At 49.5% G+C, this 20,461-nt stretch overlaps 1 protein-coding gene across 2 annotated transcripts in view; it reads right to left on the reverse strand.

Annotated features, from left to right (window-relative positions):
• The window catches only part of NOL4L (nucleolar protein 4 like), a 40,952-nt gene extending 23,421 nt beyond the window's left edge, over positions 1-17,531 (reverse strand). For both annotated transcript variants that reach the window (XM_031057982.1, XM_031057981.1), the window contains exons 1-3: positions 17,381-17,531; positions 13,725-13,836; positions 9,306-9,415 (exon numbers count right to left, since the gene is read on the reverse strand). In XM_031057982.1, coding sequence (XP_030913842.1) covers positions 9,306-9,415; positions 13,725-13,836; positions 17,381-17,452 — 294 coding nt within the window. In that variant the 5' untranslated portion in view covers positions 17,453-17,531. The remainder of the gene's footprint in view (positions 1-9,305; positions 9,416-13,724; positions 13,837-17,380) is intronic.
• Between the last annotated feature and the right edge of the window lie 2,930 nt (positions 17,532-20,461).

Here is a 20,461-nt window from a genome sequence, read left to right on the forward strand (position 1 = left end):
ACAGCTCTGGACAGGGCACCGGCTGCCAGATCCCCGGCAGGATGGGGATGCTGTGCCCCAGCTCTGGCAGGGCAGCGCTGGGGGTCCCGGCATCCCCCAGGCTGGGACTCGCTCCCAGGCTGGGCTTGGAGGGCAGTGGGTCAATGAGTTTTATCTTAGCTTGGGATCACCATGATGGGATGGTGATCCCCGCCACAGTGATGGGTGCCAGCACTGCAGCATCCCCCTCCCCAGCCCACCTCATGTTTCACTATTTAATGGTTACAAAGGAAATGGTTTATGAAATAAACCAAGTGTAGCAGTTCAGTGTTGAGTCTGCAATAGGCTGGTATCAGAAATGGTGCCAGAGCCAGGATGGGAACTGCCAGGTTTGGGTTAGTGGGGATGTCCAATTGTAATGTTATCTGTTCCAGCGTTAACCACCTCACTGCCAGAGAAGAGGCAAGGGAAGAGGGTGGCTTAGGAGGATCTGAGGCCAGAGGTGAAAACGGGCATCACTCACTACTACATTTCCATCTCCTCCAGGCTGATCACGGAGCCAGAGGCTGAAATGCAAGCACAGGAGCCCTGGGGGCCTTCTGCAGGAGGCGGATGGCTGGGAGGCCAGCAGGCTGTGAGCCCCCAGCCACAGGGACTTCTCTACACTCCCTTCCAGCTCCATGGCTGCTGCTCCTCCCTGAAGCTAAAATAAAATCCTGACCATTTAAGGTGAACAGGAGCCTTGCCGAGAACCTCAGCAGAGCGGGCTTTAACCCCTTCCCATTGCTGGGCTTTGTTTACTCCTTGCACTTCCTTTGGCTTCAAGCTAGACCAGCTTAAAGCCATTTGAGAGAGCACATCCCCTGGGACCAGAATGCCTGTCCCTCCATTTGGTGAGCTTGCAGAGGACACAAACTGGCCAGGATGTGAGTTTGAAGCACAGTCACTATTCCGTGCTGCCTCACCATGTGGACACTCTTATTTTATACTAAGTGCCTTTGTGTGGGTTAGCTTAATCCACTTTGGAAATGGATTAACCTAAATTTCACATCAGCAAACTTAGTGTGGAACAGCCGGGTCCACACAGGGAGTGAGGGAGGAAGAGCCATTCAGCAAGAGCTGCTGGGCAGGAGCTGTTCCCTGTGCAGGAGAGGGGTCCTGACCCCAAGGGGGGTCACCGCTGTTACAAGTGGGGTCATGAGCCTGACAGAAATGCAATTGTTTGTGCCAGCACATGGGGTCACGAGGCTGGCAGAAGTGGGGCTCACCAGCGGAAGAGGGGCTGCCTCCAGAAACAGCCAGGGAGGCTCTGGGAAACAGCCCTCCAAGCGCCTTTCCAATGGGTACTTTTCGGATTCAAATTGTCTGGGGGGAAATAACTGGCAATTAGATATAGAATTGGTAATAATAATTTATCGACTTGTCAGGAACAGGGGTAAGTGCCTTAAGAGATTACACATTAAAAAAAAAGCACACCATAACAAACCAGTGCTGCTGTTACTATATCATATATATAATATACATCAAATACATTATTTATAAGTCACTTCCTTCCCTCTCTCTTCACAATGTGTTCATTACCTCTGATACCTGCCAGCCCCCTCACATGCACACAGATCTGCCCATGCAGAGACCCTGGGGCTCCCTGGGTCCTGCTGGATTCCCCCAGAGCCACGCTGCAGGTCCTGGGAAGAGCCATGTCCCAGCTGTGACAGCACCCACAGCACAGAGCCTGCCTGAGCACCAGGCAGTGATGCTTCCAAAGGCATCGCTAACAATGACCTGACCTCATCTGTTGTCATTTCCTAAGGCAAGGCTCCACAAGAATGCCAGGACTGCTGTCAAACCCAGGAATACACGACATTTAAGGCGCTGCAGGAGCTTAATTGAATGGCTGTGGTGCTATGGATTGTGGGCACAGGGATCTAGTGGTGGGAGCAGGGACTGCAGGCTCTGGCCATCACGCCAGAGGAGTCACTGACTCATGGACGACCTTGTGCGAGTCACTTGATGTTCTTGTGCCTCTGAAAAGTAGGTTAAATAACAAACGGGACCTCCTGCACTGGGTCCTCAGTGACCATCAAACCCTGCTGAGGAATAAGCAGTGAAATGCGATTCCCTCAGGGGCAAGGCTGGGAGGGAAACGAGCAGGAGGGACTGAAGGAGGGCATGGCATGAGGGGCAGACACAGCTTTTATCCACACTGTGCCTTATCTGCCATCCAGAGCAGAGCCAGGGAAAAAATGGAGGGTAAAGATTTGGGAAACTTCATTATAGACCAGGTTCCTTGTGGGCTCAGGGCTGTATTCCCACGTCATCCTGATCACTCCTTCCTTAGAAGCAGCAGTGGTTAGCATCTGGCATGGGCATGAATAAAAGGGGTTTTCTCCTCCCAGGAGCCAGAACCAAGAGAAGAAAAGGAAATACAGCTCCATACTTCACAGGGTACAGCAGTCACTGCCAAATACAGGAGCAGGAAAGGAGTTGTTTCTGTGGATAGAATTTTCTTCTGGAGTATAGGGAATGGGTGTTTGAAGGGACAGGTCCCTGACAGTCAAATTTCCCCTAACATTCCTTTCCACTGCCCAAATCCACAGCCCCAGCAGCAATGCCTGCACTGCTCTATACAGTGAGGACAACCCTCACAGCTTATCTCTTGCTCCCCCAAATCAGAATCGAGTAACCACACACAGAACCCAGACTAAACCCATTTTTGGCCATTCTCATTCATTCCACACGATTCAGAATCCATCCTTGTGAGTAAAACTGACTCCTCAGCTCCTTCTGTGCGCACACAGCTCCTGGTGTGGGTCTGAGGGGTGTGTGCAAGCAGACAAGGTGCAAACCTGCCCGTGCAGGTTGAACAGCAGCAGAAACAAAAGCAAGCACACAATTCAAGGTTAAAAAGCTGAACCACACAGCTTCATCTTCTGTAATAACGGAAATCATTAATAACAGTTTGCACTCTCAAAGTAGTTGCCATCCAAGCTCTTGAAGAGCTTTATTAGTGAGCAAGACCTCAGAAGTCTCTCTAAGGTATTATCCCCTTTTTAAAGGGAGAAGGCAATTAAGAAACAGCCATTTGTGTGACTTGATCAAAGTCAGTGTACAGCACGTCAGCACCTGAGCTTTGAGACGATGCAGAACAGCCCACCACGCACAGCTTTCCACAGGAACAGGACAGATCCAACTGGATCCATGAGACTACTCCATGGATGTTGCAATTGTGTTTTCCTCACTCTGAGGCTGACATCTTTACCTTTTCCCCTGGAAATATTTCCTAGCCCCACTTTACAGGCCCTGAAGCAAAACCTTGTTTCCAGTTCTACTGGGAACAGCTGCCTTTGATGCTGGTTAGCACACAAGGGAATAGGCAGCAGCTCTCCTTACCAAACAGGGAATGTACTGGGAAGAAATGAGGAATAAAGAGAGGTAGTGTGGCTTCTGGCCCGGCTTATTCAGTGTTCCCAGACTCAAGCTCATGCAGCTTGGCTGTAGCAGGCTTCTGAGACCAGGTAACAGGAACCAGGATAGGTGTGTGTGGTGGAGAGTGATCAGTCCCAGTTTTGCATGGATGGATCTGTGTGACAACCACAGCACCACCAAGAGCCAGAGAAACTTCCAAGCATCTCCCAGCCACTTCTCCAGGACCTTAGCTGAGCTGCACAACAGCATAGGGAAGTGAAGAGAGAGTGGGGAAGGGACCACCAGTGCATGAGAACGGACTGGAGCTGTCATATGGAGCAACTAAATACACCTGAGTACTTCAGGGGGGTGAATTGTCCCCAGCACCACTAGAAACAGGCAATGCCACCTCCTTTTTTATAGAAAACAACATGATTAGCCCCAAAACAGCAAAGAGTCAGAGCCTTGGCATCACTTCTCGCTGGAAGACAAGAGCTGCAGTGGCAGGACCGACCCCAGCCAGCCCACGTTGGTCTCACACTGTTTGCTCACAGCACACGTCATTCTGAACAAACACAGAGCTCACCTGGAGCACTGGGAAAAGTACTGACACCTCCACACAGTGGGAAATAAAAGCTGCCGAGTTTTTACTTGCTGGGAATGCCAGAGTTAATTCCCAGTAAAAAAAAAAAAATAGTTGCCCTTCACTGAAAGCCACCCATTCACACCAGGGTGAAACCAGGCTAAATGGATCGGTCATCTGACCTCCTGCATCTCATGAGCCTTTAGGCCAAGGATGAAAGTTTTGCAAAAGCATCTTTGCCAGGAAAGAACTCTGGTGTGACAGCTGGACCTGGCTTTGCCTGGACTAACGGTGCTTAAGAGCAGATCCGAAGTTTCCCAGGCAAAGCCGGCTCCCGGCGGCAGAAGCTCTGTCCCCACTAGAGGGCTGCGCAGCCGAGCAGCGAGGAAATCTGTTCCTCGCTCGGTGTCTCCCTGTGCCTGCGGCCGGTGCTCCCTTCTGTGCCTAAGGGTGTGTTTAAGGAACTTCTCTAGTGCTCAAAAATGACTTAAAAATTAGCATCAGGAAACAAAGATCTTCCCAAACCATGATAAAACTTCTTGAATGAGAACTATCCAGAGCTCAAGTCAAGTTGATCTAGAGGTATTTATTCTCCCGGAGATGTTTAACACCCTCTCTAATGGACTGGGAAGTACCTTATCATCCTCATGTGATGCAAACGCATCATCCCACTTCCTGTCAAGTACTGCCTGCTTCTGCCCTCCTCACCTCTGTGAACACACAGAGCTTTTCTTCAGGATGCCTTCATGAAACAGCTAAATCCAGGTCCCAGGGCTTGTCTAGCAGCTGCCAGCTCTGCCAAATTTGCTCCTGGTCTCTGGACTATGTGGAATGAGATGTCTGCAATTCTCACGACTGAACTTTCAGGCTGAAAATAAAAACCCAGTGTGCCTTCCTGTATGGCTGCAGGCTCCCCTCCCTGCCTTTCTGCACCCCCAGGACTGGCTGGAGATGGCTCCAAAGCAGAAGGAAGGGAGTGAGCTGCCAGGGGAAGATGCATCTTAGCTGCTCTCAGAGCCTCTGAGACACTGAAGTGAGCAAGCACAGTAATGGACAGGCCAGGGTAAAAGGAAGAGGAATTCACATTGCCAACCAGCCTCTGGTCATTAGGCTCTGTGAGGTCTCAAATCCTGCAGGGGCTTTATCTTTACCAGCACCAGACAAGACCAACTCCATGCACATGGATGGGATGTAAGCCCCTGCACCCCCTTCCAGGATTATCCAGCTGTCTGAGCTAAAACATTGTTTGAAACAGTGCTCTGAAAACCACCTCACATCCATGCACTGTCACACACTCCAGGCTTACAGGGAAATTACTGGATGGATGGGATGTGTGATGGTGCAGGACAAGGCTCTGTCCCTCTCAAACACCTACAAGTCAGTGCAGCAAAGCCATAGCAACAAGGAAAACACTCTTCTTATTTCCCATCCAAGAGCAGCTCCTGCCTTTCACTGATTGCGTGACCTTCTGCCAGCAGCCACTGAAGCAATCTTTGAAAACGTTTCTGTATCATTTAAACCTGGTTACTTGGCCCTGGACTGTTCCTGCCAAGGTAGCAGCCACAACTCTGGAGCAGAGAGAGAGAGCCTGGCATTTGTCCTCTTAAAATCTTTCTATTCCACTTGTCACCAGTGGAAACCCCGCTCAACAGCAGCATAAAAAATAAATCCAAGGCTGAGGTTGAGTAACACAGAAAAGATTGGCTGAAAAATGACTGCAATAGAATAACCAATCATTTAAAAATGCTAATATTTAGCATTTGAAAATGAAGTGGAAGGATCTTTACAGATAAAAATCAAATCTCTTCTATTCATTCCTTTTTGCTGCTAGATTGGGATGGTCAGGAGTTCAGAGATGCTTTAATGCCTTGGTAGATACCAAGAAATGGGGCTAATTCAGCACCCTGGAAAGGGTGAGTGGCCTGGTTTTTCACCCATGTGAAAACTGGTAAAAAAATGGGGATAAAGGAAGATTCCCACCCCAGAAGAACCTGCGTGTCCTACTGAACCCAGTATAAGCAACACGGGTCTCTGCTGTTTTCCACTGTCCCAGAACAGATGTTCTGACTCCAAAAAATATATAGAAATATATTCTGTGGGAACTCCTCATTTTGTAAGCAACCATGTAAAGAGTCTCTTCTGACAGTTTGTTGTCCCTAAGCAGGGATAAAATGCTTTCCTTAAGGTTCTTCTGGCTGTGCTTCCTTCTGGAGACACTGGTGCCCTAACACTCATGTGCTTAGCAGCACTAATAGATTACACTTACACACACTATTTTTTTCTTCCCTGAATAATGAAGTTGAAAGGCCACTTTGGCATAAATTCACTCATTGTTACCCCAAGTGAAGTGAGTTTCTCCTGGTGCTGCTGCATACAAATAATTGCTTTTGGCCAAAGCCAAGAGAAACACGAGTCCATTGCTTAATTTATTTCTATTAACACCATCAAATTTTAGTGAGAGGGAGGCAGCAAAGTGGCAGCGCTCAGCGAGAGCAGCCTGGATGTGCTGGTAGATAAAACCCTTGCAGGGCATATCTGCATAGGGCAAATTTTAGAAGCAGGTTGTATTTTCTGCCTGTTTTGCATTTGCATAAAAGTCAGAATTATTTCTACTGTCTTTAGAGGGCTCTTTTCAGTTGGCAAATACCTGGAACTCCAAAAGCTGCAACACCTGAACTGTGCAACCCTAACCCTCACCCTGTGTCACACAGCCCTTATTTCACAGACCACACTCCACACAGACTGCCAGGTTCCTCCAGGAAAAAAGGATTGCACTGTTTTCTTTCCAGTGCAGTGTATTAATAAATAGGATAAAACTGGCAGGGAATGCTTCTGGAGGGAACTGACCCCTGTTATTTGCATTATTACACACATTATCTTCAGGTAGCCTCAGCATCAGCAGCTCCAGGTCCAGCCACAGCTGCCTCAGGAGTGTGGCATTTGTTTTCATTCAAGTTACACCAGGGGATGTTTAGGTTGAATTGGGAAAAAATTCTTCACCAAAGGGGTTGTCCAGCCCTGGAACAGGCTGCCCACCATCCCTGGAGGGATTTAAGCCATGTCAATGTGGCACTTGGGGACATAGTTTAGTAGTGGGCTTGGCAGTGCTGGGGAATGGTTGGACTCAGTGATCCTGAAGATCTTCTCAACCAAAATAATTCTATTGATTCCCCAGGGGAAGCCAGGGAATGTCCCATGTCAGAAGGGACTGCACTCAAATCCTGCTGGATTTTTTCCCAGCAGGTCCAACCATCTGAATCCTCTCCAGACTTTTGTCATGATGGAAAATTTCAACGCTTCAGAAGTCTGAGCAATAGGACTGATCCTTTTTTTACTTTGCTCTCAGGAATCAGTTTCAGTAACACAGTGAACAGCAATTTTTACTTCTTCCAAACAGGTTTTTCCCTCAGCTGCTACAGCTTGAAAAGCTTCGAAAGCTGCCCTGCAGTGTAACGACAGGAGCACAGGAGAAGGAAAACTTTAGAGGCAGGGAATAACATCAAACCATTTGATTTATGATCTAAACCAACAACTGCTGGTTGCCTCAGCTGGTCCCTTTTTGTTCCTGCATGACATACGCTTCTATTCCAATCTCTGCAAGCTTCAGGAGTATTCATGTTAGCAGCACGTTCTATCGATCTAGTGACAGTTCCAGTGCAAACTGCTGCACCAAAATTCAGGGTATGAACTCTGAATTACCAACCAAAGTTCTCAAAACAAGCATCCCTAACCAGGCAGCTCACAAACTCAAGATCCACTACTGAAGCCTCCCAGCTTCTGGGTGGTTTGCTATCCTGGGAGTAAGATCAAACTGCAAGGTCAGTTTGCTGCCTGTATAAACTGGGTACAGGAGTTTAATGAAGCTTTGTAGCAGATTTCCCTTAAGCAGCTTCAGAGCCAAGAGGAACTGGTTGAAAATGCATAAATGGCTACAAGTCAAACCACTCAATCCTCTGTATGCAGCAAACTTAACTTGAAGCAACCCCCTCAAATGCTGGAAAGCACAGCCAGCTTTCATGGATGGCCCTGAGGCCCTGACCTTGGTGAAGAACAGGACTGCAGGGTCTGCCACACCAATGCCACTCTGCCAGGAGCTGCACCAAGACCCAGCAAACAGTGCACAACCCACAGGTGACTGGAACATGCTGGCCTATTTATCCAGAAGTGGTCCCAAAGTAGCAATCAGATGGCACAAAGGGGCACATCCATCCACTCCATGTGCATAGCCCAGTTCAGCCCAGTCCGGTTCAGCCCAGCTGCCCCCCAAATTGTCCACAGTTCTACTGCCTGACCCATCATGAGCACAAAACTTGGCTCATCAGCCTTTTTACCTTTCAAAACCTGAAACAAATCCTGAAACTCACTCAAGTGTCAAACAAGTGCAAAGGAAAAAGCTCTGAGACGCAGAAGTGCTTCCCACCAGATGCCATTTTGTCCTCCACCACGAAGGTTTCACAACAGAAGTGATAGAGCAGCTCGGTATCCCTCCAGCAAACCCACACTTGGCACTTCACACCCTGGCAGTGATGCTCTAACCCACATCCCTTTAGGAAGCTGCTGGATAAAAGCCCCCATCGGGTGCTCAGGCTCCCAGCAATGTTTTCCACCACAGCACCATGCAAATGCTGTTACATCTTGCCACTGGCAGCAATGTGTGAAATCAGGTTCAGGTTTCAGAGTGCTGGAAAGAAAATCCAGCACTGGCTTCCAGTGCAGATTGTGGGGAGCAAGTAAAACATACTTTTCTTTTTATAGACTGTTTCCATGGTGCACAGAGGTTCCCATAGCTAATTCTGCAGCTGCAGAACTTCAGAAAATTGCACACAGCCTGGGTATAATCCTGTGGCAGGGTGCCCCATACATCCCCAAAGCAAAATCCAGTGGCTTAACACTGTCACCAAACAACAGAGCCGTGTCCCGCTTTGACGTGGGAGCGGAGCGGCTGCAGCTGAACCCCTCAAGTTGCTGAGCAGTTTAAGAGAGCCCCAGAGCAACCAAAGCCAGGTGTGGGCTTCAGACCCCATCTGCTAAAGCTCCCAGACATCAGTGGAAAATAAACAAATTACTACTTGCCATATTTATTTTTAAAACAATTTCTTAGAAGAACCGTATGTCTAAAGAACAACTTAATCAACGCCATCTCTGCCTCTCTCCACTGGCACAACTCTGAAGCAGCTCAGCTTCCAGGAGATGCAGGATACACTGCCTCCCAACTTTCTGTGCTTGATCAGAGCCTCAAAAGCTCAGACAAACCAGGCATTCCCAAAAACATCCTCCTGGAATCCAAGTGCCTCTCCCCATTCTCCGTTCAGCCCCTCGGCACGGGCAGATCACTCACCTGCTCCTGGGAATTCATCACCCGCAGCTTCATCTGCTTCAGGTAGGTGGAGGTGAGGGGCATGTTGTAGTCAATGATCCCAGAAACCAAGGAGGAAGGTGGCTCACTCTCTGAAGAACAGAGGAAAGGCTTTATTTAGATGAGGGACCTGCAGGTATGTTCTCGTAACTCAGGGGTATTCAGGAGAACTTCAAATCCCTGGCAGGAGCCACCCGCTGAGAGAAGGTTCCCCTAAGAACATGACCCCACTAAGAACATAATTACAGAACAGATGTTGTCTTGGGAAAAAAAAAAAAAAAAAGAAAAAAAGCATCGCTGTCACCCGTGAAAAAAACTACACATAATGTGTAATTTTTCAGTGTCCCCCAAACCTGAGGAAGAAATTGAGTCTTGCTGAAGCCTCAGAAGTACTTCCATGCACATGAGATTTATGCAGGGGGTGATGAACAAGGATCTATTTGCAGCTCAGCAAAGTCTTGCCAATTTTGCTGGGATTCCCTCAGGTAGGAGTTAACATTAAGGCAACGTATTAAGTATCTCTATCTGGTGATGAAGATTATTTTTAACGTCCTCATTAAAGCACAAACTTAATTTTAGAGATCTTTAATTTAAATTGTTCCTGTTGATTCCTCTGGCTGCATCACATTGAGCTCTAGAGATGGCTCCGGGTTCGGATGCTCCTGCAAATCACTCTGTCTGGCCAGGCTGAGTTCACAAAGCAAATTCTCAGTGATTTCTCTGAATTCTCAGAGATTTTTCTGCTCTGCCACCACCGCTACAGATCCTGCAGGACACAGAACATGAAGGCTGCTGGAATGATCTGTTCTAACACTGAATTTGCGGGCTCACACAGTGGGTTTGCCATTGTCCACAGGGATGGCTGATGGCTACAAGCAAGATCTCTTTGCCCTCAGCACAAGCAGATGCAAGTCTGGAGAACTAATCCAGCCTTTCAGCACATGCTGAAGGGATGTGTGGTACCCACTGGAGAGGAGCTTAAGCAGCAATGGGGGAAGAAGGATTCCCAGGAGCTGAAGGTCAACTTATGGTGGGAGGTTTACAATCCTGGTTCTGAATCTCCCTGGCTGGCTTGCATTTTCTGGGGTCACTGGTTTCACAGGCATGTGTGACAGAGCTCTTTGAAAAAGAGCCTTCACAAAATGTTTTACAGCACCTCAGAAAAGCCATCAACCCAATCCTAATGGGCCTGCTTCTCAGAAATGCTGAGTGTAAAAAAATCCTGCTGGAACTCAGCAGAGCTGAAGATGCTCCACACCTCTGCAAACATCACATCTATCATGCCTAATTAGGAAATTACCTGACCCCAAAACTGCCTGTAATTGACTTAAACATCACAAAGGTCTTTGCAAATCTTCTCTATCAAGACATTGACTGGGTCCATGGAAATACAATGCTTTTTTCTCAGGTTCATCTAGTCCATTCCTGGGCAGATGGAGCATTCCTGACTGTGGGTGCAGGGAAGGGTGGGCAGTGCCACTCAGGCCATCAACTTGCCCAAATATGAAGATCCAAAGCTTTTAGGAACCTTGGAAACTGATTCCTCCATTTTTTCTCATGGCTGCATGTCAGCAGCCTCTGTCACACTTTGACCTACAGATTAGGAGCACTTATATGTCTCTATAACACCCAAAATAAACCTTTATTGTGCTGTGATGAAAAGATGCTAAAATCCCAGTGCAAGGGGAGCTTTTCACAGCAATTAACCTGCCACCTTCCCCAGCTGGTTGAGTCCCAAAGAGTTTGGGAAAGCATTTGCTGAGAGTATCACAGATAGAGCTGCTCTCTGCTGAGGCACAGGCACGGTGAGGTGAGCGTTTGGCATCTCTGAGGATGATAAGTTGCTCTCCTGCCATTCCCCACTCCACTGCTCAGCGCTGCAGAGATGAATGAAGCTGAACAGGAGCAGCTCAGCAACTTCAGATGGGGAGGAAGAGGGAGGTAAGTGATCTTTTAGTGCTTAGATTCTGCCTGAAACCATTCTGATGTAAATTTGGAACAATCCCATTAGAGGCCACAAATTTAATGTGAATTTGTGCAACTGCACCACAGAAGGGCTTGAGCCCAAGAAACCAAACACTTTTTTTTTCCTTTTTCCTAAGTTATCTTGGAAAGAAAGAAAACCTTTGTTTTAAAAGGCCTGGGGGGCTCCACGGGAAAAATCCTCACATCCTATGTCACAAGAGGAAGCTCCTGGAATCCTTTAGCTCATTTTGCAGTTATCTCTATCACATGCCCCACATGTTGGACACACAGATGGAACAAGGAGAAATGGTTTTGATCCTAGCTCCACATTTTTATCACTCCACAAGAATTACTCCTAATTTAATAACACTGTAAAGAGATCCCAGTGAAGTCCAGTGACGTTCAAACTTTCCCACAAGCAGGACAATTTGCTTTTATGAATGCTGTGGGTGCCCTGCAGGGTTTGATGGCAGATATGTTTAATTAGGGATTTTTGTGATCACAAATTAAATGTGTTCAAATTTCTTTCACAGACAAGAGAAGTAGAAAGAGATGGGAATTATTCAAATTTTGTCATCTTACTGAGTTAAACTTTACCTGTGTGTGCCTCTGTGTGTGTATGCACGTGCATACACCTCAGTAATTCTTCTATGACCCCAGTGGTTTTTTTAGGTGATTTGCTCCTGATAAATTCCTGAATACGTGTTAGTGAAATCAGACACCCTTCCCCAGGAAAAGTAACCTTATCTAATCTACTCAATGCATTTTCACATGTACTTAGTCACTCTTTAGGTGGTATTCAGGCAGAGAAGCACTTCTGTCCTTTCATTCATTCATGGTTGGTAAGACTTTTTACCTGTGGGGTCCTTTGTATTCCTGATTGATTTATTTTTAAGAGAACTGCTAAGGGGAGAAGCTTTATGAAAATAATCACTAACTGATATTAATTTATAAATTTGTTCAGGACAGATGGATGTCAGCCTTGATCATGGTTCCCACAGCCAGGACCACGCTGGGGGGGATATCCAGAACCGGGGGTTCCCTGAGCTGTCTCTGAACTGGATGGGTGTGTGCTGCTGGGAGAGGCACAGGAGGGGCAGGATGGTGGGTGGAAGCCCTTGAAGGAAAACCAGGTTGGACAGGGCTTTGAGCAACTTGATCTAATGGAAGATGTCCCTGCCCTTGGCAAGGGGTTGGAATGAGATGGACTTTAAGGTTCCTTCCAAACCCAACCAGTCTGTGACTCTGTGAAGGAGCATCACCCTTGAGGGATGCAGTGCAATCCGTGTGAAGGTCAGGGCTGCTCCCAGCAAGGCCAAAGGCCAACATTTTCTGGATGTAATTGGAAAGAGGGATCAGGCCCTTAGCTGGTAGAGTGGGAGGTGCTATGGTAATGGAGCTTCAACTAACAGAATTCACATAGAGCTATTTGGGAGAGTTTTTGAGAGTTTTTATGAGTACAAAGCATTTCAGTCGCTACCTTTGGATAGATGGCACATAATCCACTTACACAAAACCTCTGGGATGTCCATAGCTCTGCTCCCAGCAGTAAACAGTTGGCAATCAGTACTTAATACAAGAAATTCTCAATTGTCGGGCCTTTTGTTCCTTAAATTTTGCTTCCCTTCCTGATAAGAGCTGCCAAATGAGCCACTTTGCCTCGCCACTTTTGAAACTGACCAACTCCCTGCAGTTTGCTTAGGTTTTTTTTAAAGTAGCAATTTTAATGGCTGAAATCAACATCACTTTGCACTTGCTTTGCACTTGATCACGAAAACAAGTTTGTAATTCAGAAAACAACCACACAAACATTTAACCAGCTACTCTGGAAGAGAAGCTGGTCCCATCTTCTTCTTCCCACTCCTGCTCTCTCTGGGACCTAAGAAGCTGCAGATTGGATCTGTCCACAAAAGAACCATAACGAGTCAACCACCTCAGTGGCCACACTAATTGTGCGTGTACACAGGCACAGTGTAACTGTGATTGCCAAAACACTTGCCATTATCTAACCTATTAATTAAGTGTAAATTGCTTCTTTATCAGAAACTTCAGCTATTCAGACATATTCTGTGTCTTTCAATACAAAATTATCAGTTCCAGGGAAAAACTTTTAGGTTATTTTTATAGACATTGAGGTTTCCACCCTCACATGATCATGGGTTGATTGCAGCCATATCTGAGGTATTTCTGACCCATGTTTTGGGCAGCACTGGGGAAGCTCAGAAAGAAAGCCAGGCTGCTTCTGCTCCCTAAGCTGAAAGAAGCAGGTTTAAGCAATTCCTGCAGCTTGGCTATAAGATGTAAAATATCCCAGGTTAGGAAAACCCTTAGGCTAGGACGTGTCTCCTGGGCAGGACAGTGTCTGGCAGCTGTTGGTGACACTGTGCTGGTGCAAAATGCAGAGTCAGCTCTGCTGGCAGAAGCCATCGCCTTTACCTTTGGGCTCCAGGCCGTTGGAGTTGAAATGCATCCTCTTCTGGCACTCAGTGCAACTCATCAGGAACCTGGTGACAGCCTCTCTCGGGAGGAAAGCATAGGTCTCTGCAATCTGGGGAAACAACAGAGAGCTGTAGGTCCTGGGAGAGGGAGAATGGGGTGGAGACCACAGGGACCAGGGGCACAGCCTGTATCCACTCATTGTCCCCTCCAGCCCTAAATCCCTCCCTCCAGGGCAGCTGTTGGTGGGGGAACACCCTGGGAAGGTAACTGGTGTGTCAGTAAGGCACCAAGACACAAATGAACAGACCTTTGGTATCCCTGCATACCCACACCTTCCCAGAAACTCCTTCCCCTTCCCCCCTGGAGTCTGGGAAGAGCAAATCTATGAACATGTAAGAATCAAATGTGAAAGTAAGGGCTCGTCAGCTCTGTTTGCATTGTTAATTACCATCACACCAGTAACCTGAAGAATCCATTAATCTTTTGTAAGGGCAGGTCACTTTTTCCCACAATGACAATCAATTACTGTTAATAATACTTTGCACTTCTGTGACATATTTTATCTAGGGAATTGAAAACATTTTTCCAAACAGTAATGAATTAAGTCTCCTGAACCTTTGTGGGGTATGTATTTTACAGATGAGGAAAAGCTAAGGATAAATATTTAAAACTTGAATGCTTGAAGTTAAACACTAGATCCAGACCTAAGCACCCACAGAAGGTGTCTGGCAATCCCTGTTATTGCAATTATTTCCTGCCAGCAGTAATTTTATGGTATTTTTAAGAATCAAGACTAGGTTATTTGGAGAAGGAATTAGTCCATTTTAATGCAGAATTCTTTAAGGCCATAAAAGACCATCAAATCTTGGAGTCTGACCTGTGCAGCACAAGTCACTTCACCCAGGCTCTCCTGCAGCCCAGTGGCCTGTGGTTTGCCTAAAACATCATCCAGGAAGACATCTGGTCTTAATTGGAAGGCATTAAAAGGTGGAGAGCCCACCTCTCACTTTGGGCTGGCTCCTATGGTTAATCACCCATCCTGTTTGGTCTAAGTGACTTGTCCCAGCACGGCAGTTCCCAAACCAGGGGCCATGACCCCCACAGGGGTCACAGCACTTACAAGTGGGGTCATAAAGCAGACAGAAATTCAATTGTTTGTGCCAGTCCTCGGGGCTGGGAGCCCTGCAGAAGTGGGGCTCAGGACGGGAAGTGGGGCTGCAATCAGACACCTCGTGGGTGACAGGGCTGAGCTGGGAGGACAGCCCAGGGTGTCCTGATCTCCCTCCTCTGGCCACATCATCCTCCTACCTGACATAGTTAACAATTCCTAAATTCCAGAAATCTACATTAAATACAAGAAGACCTAAATTCCACGCATTTTTGTACCCTGGGGGGGTGCTGTTCTAGAAGCAGAGCAGCGGGGCAGGGGCTTTGCTGGATCAGGGCTCAGGCAGCGCCGTGCCCGGCTCTGGCTCTGCGGTGGGAGGGAGCCGCATCCCTCTCCACTGCGCGGCAGCAGAGCCCGGGCTTTCACACGCACAGAATGCCAGATGGGTGGAAAGTTCAGGCGGGGACCTTGTCCCAGCGCTCAAATGGAGGCTGCAGTGCCTGGTCCTCATGGGATTCTCCTCCTATTTAGCTGCAGCCCCAGCGAGCTCTGTTGTGGCCGAGCGGATGCCAGCTCAGCCTTTGCCTCGGTGTGATATTTATCGATGCACAAGCACAAGGGATTCCCGCAGAAACGCTGAAATGAGGGGCCTGGAAATCGCTGGTGGCAGCCGTGGTGAGGTGTCACAGGCAGGGAACTGTCCCCGCCTGCTGCCTGCCGGGCTCAGCCGTCTCCCTGCCTCTTTTGCTCCAGCAAGCCCACAGTCTCTGCTGCAAATGTTCAGCTAATTTTAGTGATACAGTTGTTATTTCTCAGCTGATTTGATGCTCTGCAGAGCAGACAGCTTCCTTGATGAGTTATCTCCCATCCAAACTCCCTTTCTGATTGCCTCCCTCCGGAGGTCATGGACAAGGGCAAACTCTCCAGTGTCTCTAATCAGAAGTGGTGGGGAAAGGGAGCAGGGAGAAGGAGGCAGGAGACCCTGGAGCCTCCCAGCTGGCCACCCAGCAGCGTCCCTTTGTGCGCCGTGCCAGGCGTGGCGTGTGCTCTGCACCATTTCACCTTGCAGCTCAGGCTACAAAGGCGCTCCGGGGAGCAAGGGCAGCAGCGAGGGCAGGAGCCAGGCTGGGCAGCCCAGCCAGCAGCTCCTGCCAGGTCAGGAGGGGATACACGCTGCTAATGTGATGATCTCAGCTCAAGAGGGAGATGAGGGGTGGAGCGTGAAGCTCTCTCTGACTGCTGTGAGCAGGCCTGGGAAAACAGACGGATCCAGCCTGCTCCCCTGGGGCTGTGCAGGGCACAGATTAGTCCTCCAGAGAGATGAATTGAAGGAATTAGGGAAGGGTCGGAGTGGTCTGCTGGGGAAATGAGCAGAAAGTTTTTGAATTGTGGTCATGCTGGTGGGGCTGCCCCCCCTGGACCATGGAAAGGTCATCACTTGCCCCCAGCCAGGGAGGGTCAGTGCATGCCCCAGCCCCCAGCTCTGCTGCAGGGGCACGGAGAGATGCTGTGAGCTCTGTGTGCAGAGCCCTGCTCCCTGGGGACTCCCATCACATGTGGGAGGCTGCAGGGCACTGGGCTGCCTCAGCAGCACTGCCAGCACCACAGCGTGGATGGAGCAGGGACACAGGCAGGCAGGACAGAGTCCAACCCTGTGCTGACTCTGGCAGCACAGAGCTGTGCAGAACCTCAGGCATCATCACTGAGGCGAGGGCAGCCTGCAAAGACCTCTCTGAGACATTGTATACACCAGAGAGATGAGCTGCCAGCAAACCACTCCTGTCTCTAAGCGACCTGGTCCTTAGGGCTGTGGGATTCAAGGGAGTAGCTTGGTCTTGGACAGTAAATTCAGCTCTTGTAAAGGGAGAGCCCAAACGTTTGCATCGAAGGGCTGTGCAGAGTCAGGAGAAACAGCAAGCTCCCTGGAGAAGCACACTTCAAGCTAAATTATTCCTGACCTAACTAGAGTGGTGTTTCAGGGTTGATAGAGCTGGTTCTTGGCATCCATAGAACCAAGGAACCAAGACAAGACTTAGCTTGGTGCCTGCCTCCATTTTGTAACTGAGGAAACCCAGGAGGGGCAGGAGAGGAGGGAAAGGCCATGGCCATGCCCCAGTCCCCCTGTCTGGCTGCTCCTGACCTTCAAGGCCCACAGGAGACATTTCCCTCTGGCTGAGGGAGACAGGGAGGCAGATGACCCAGAGCAAGCAAGGAACTGGACAAACATTCTCTCATCCATCACTAATACTGAGGATTTCTCTTCCTTTTCCCTTCGGACACGCACAGTGTCTTTGTATGATTGCCCTGCTCTCTCCTCTCCCAGCAGCCGCGCTGTGCTGCCGCTGCAGCCCGGATTCCCCGAGCACAGCTGCTCTGCCTTTAAACCCCTCCTTCCTCACGCCTCCCCGCACAGCCACACTGGGCTCTGCCTCTTCTCTGCCTCCCGCCAGCGGCTCTGCTCCTACCTGCCCTGCCATCCCCATTCCCGAGGGACTCTCCCTCCGCTCCAGTGCCCGCCCTGCCCGGGGCACGGCGGGACTCTCACCGCTCGGTAGGTTTTCTTCTGCCCGGCATGTTTGGGTGCTTTGCCCGGCTCCGACGAGCTTTCCACATGCATCGAGTAGATGATGTCAAAGAAATCTTCCACCACAGCCACGCGTTTCAGAGAGATGCCCTCGGGCTCCGACAGTCCATCTGCCCCCTACAACAGTGCAGGCAAGTTGAGTTAGTGTCAGCGATGGGTGACAGGGGTGACGAGATCGGCCCGGGGCTAATGTGGTTGGAGGGGGCAGAGGGGCTGTGCTCCCGCCTCGGGCTGCCTTGGGCACGGGGGATGTGGGGGATAAATTAAACATCGCTTCAGGGAGGATCCTGCTGTAGCCAGGGCAGTGGCAGCTGCTGCTGTCGTGCTGCTAAAGCTGGCAATGAAATTGGGCCAGGAATAAAAACAAGGGAAGAGTCCAGAGTGGAGTCACAACTGATCAAGAGATTCAATTTCCGTAATGTGGGGTGGTTTTGCTAGGCGGGGAACAGGCGGGGGAAGCTCTTTGGACCTGCACATGGTGCTAAACCACCCTGGGAAGCCCTGAGATGTGAGGTACTCTTGCTGGCTGCAGTCCCCGTGGACATGGATCAGCCAGCAGGACAAGGTTTCACTGTGATGCCAGGATACAGCCCCTAAAGGAAGGAGCCAGCATCCCCTCCTTCCCTGCACTGACCTTTCCAAGGCTCCCTCCCTCTCACAGACGCAGAGCAGCTGAGCGCTGGCAGCAGCAGCACAGCTCTTTGTGTGTTCGGATGTGCTGGAGAGCAGGAGGCAGTAATTCTGCCACACGACAGTGGTGACAGACTGATGGGAGTGGGAAGTGTGGGGAGCAGTGCTCCTCCGAGCTGACTGGCACCAACGGTGTCAGCTCACACTGGCAGGGCTTGCCATGGGAAGGGGAGGCAGCCTCTGGGACCCAGCAGCTGCTATCGGCACTTGGCACAAAGCACCAGGGCAGGAAGGGCTACTGGGAGGTGGTCAGTGGCTACCGTAATGGCTGGTGGGACTGAGAAAGGGCCAGCCTTTGGGAGGTCACTTAGCTTGCTCCTGGAAAAAATGCAATTTTTGCATAGACAAAAAAAAATTGAAAATATTATATATATCTATATATATATATATATGTATGCATGTATGTATATGTATATACATTACATCCCTTTAAGGGCTGCTTTCCAAAAGGAATGCATGGATATTGTCCAGTGGGTACCCACCAGGCAGCTAAGCAGCAACCTGCACATCTAAATTACCTGCAAACTACCTTTTTCACGTGCACTCACACATCCCTGAGGGCAGGCAGGAGCTGGCAGGGAGCTGTGGGCAGGGTCTGGCAGGGGTCTGCATGCAAAGGGAGCAGCCAGTCTCCTAACCTGCGTTTGTGCTGTCCTTGGTCGGGCTCTGTGTATCTTACACAGTCTATAGATTGAATAAATGCTGTTCTTTAAGCCACCAGTGAAGGGCCTCTCAAAAATCAATCACTTAGTGGGCCCACCTTCTGCTAAAGCTACCCAACATCTCAGAGGAGCAGTCATTTAATGTACAGCACTGCCTATTAGAGTTGGCTCCTCACCCCAATTTCAGAACAGAGACTGCCTGTCCTGGGCACGGGCTGCAGTGGGACGGCAGCTGAGCTCACCCGGGACATGGGCACGAGGATTTTCCAACACAAACCACCTCTCCCCTCCCCGGGGAGCCCCAAGCCGGGGCTGAAGGTGGCTGTAACAAAGAGAATATTGAGAGCGAACACAAGGGGCAGGGTGGCAGGGCTGCGTGGTGGGGGTCGGGAAACTTCGCCCCAGGGAGTGTCTTTGAGGAATATAGATCTAATTTCTTCTGTCACCGTTCACAGAGTTTCAGTTTAATCGAGGGCATGGGTATTCCCCTGCCAAGGAGGAGCGGGCATTAGGAGGCTTCCTACTGACCAATAATCCTCAGAGCAGGGTTGAAATGAGGATAATTACAGAAACAGGACAAAGGAAAATGCAGCAGGGGAAAAGCACAGTCAGATCTAACAAGCAGAGCCCTCAAAATTAAGGCTGTAACCAACCCTGTATGCAAATCATTGTTTCCAATCAGCTAATATCCTCCTCCCCGCACGGCCAGCAGGTCCCTGTTTCCTCCCCGGTTTCAGAAGGAATGCAGTGAAGGTAACCTCAGGGTCTGGGCATTGCTACAGCTTCCCTGCACACCCAGCAGCGCTCTCCTCTCCACCCCAGCTGGATCCGGAGCTGCCTCCTCAGCATCCCACTCCCTGCAGCGATCCTCCATCCCCTCCTCAGCCTTGTGACTGCTCTCCCCGTGATGATTATTTAGCTTGGGGAAGCAGGTGAGATGCAAGCAGTATCAAAGCCACTGGGTATAAGAAGCCGTATCAAGTCAGTGCCTCCAGGATTAGGGAGGTTTATATCTGGCAATATATCCAAATGTTGACCTAGGATTTAAGAGGACACGTGTACTGTAAAGTACCTCTCCGAGGGGCCCACGCCCCTCGGGTTCCTCCTTCCACACCCAGCATTGCTCACCAGTATTCAAGGCATGAGTCAGAGCCCATAATATCTCAGAAAGGCTTAAAACCCCTCAGGTTTAAATAGCAATAAAAATTCAGTTGGGAAGCAGAATGGGAAGAAGGGATGCTTTTACCCTGTCCTGGTGTTGGGGCTTTATTAGAAGTCACCTGCCCCCACAAGGAGTAAAAGATTTCAGGAGCAAAGCTCAGCCCTGACAGAGGTGCTTGGAAGCGGGTGGCATTTCAGGCGCTTAGGAGTCCCTCTACCACCTTCCAGCCATCCTCCTTTTCCCTATATTTGCCAAGCACGGCTCTGTCTCTCCCCCTTCCCAGTCTCCCTTCTCTTTCTCTGTGTACTGTGCCCCGCAGTTCTCACCCCTCTTTCCTGTCATCCTCCCCACCTTCCCAGAGCTGTGAGCACTCTCAGCTCCTCTCCTCCATCAGGTCTTTTTCCTCCCCAGTGTCCTTTGTCTATTTCCACATCTCTGAGCACCGGTACCCCGGGGACCCTCTGCCCTAGGACCACTCCCCTGGGCCTCGCTGCCCCTGCACCTCCTGTGTCCCTGCTCCATCCCGCC

Source organism: Geospiza fortis, unplaced genomic scaffold (genome assembly GCF_000277835.1).
Source record: "Geospiza fortis unplaced genomic scaffold, GeoFor_1.0 scaffold188, whole genome shotgun sequence".
NCBI lineage: Eukaryota > Metazoa > Chordata > Aves > Passeriformes > Thraupidae > Geospiza > Geospiza fortis.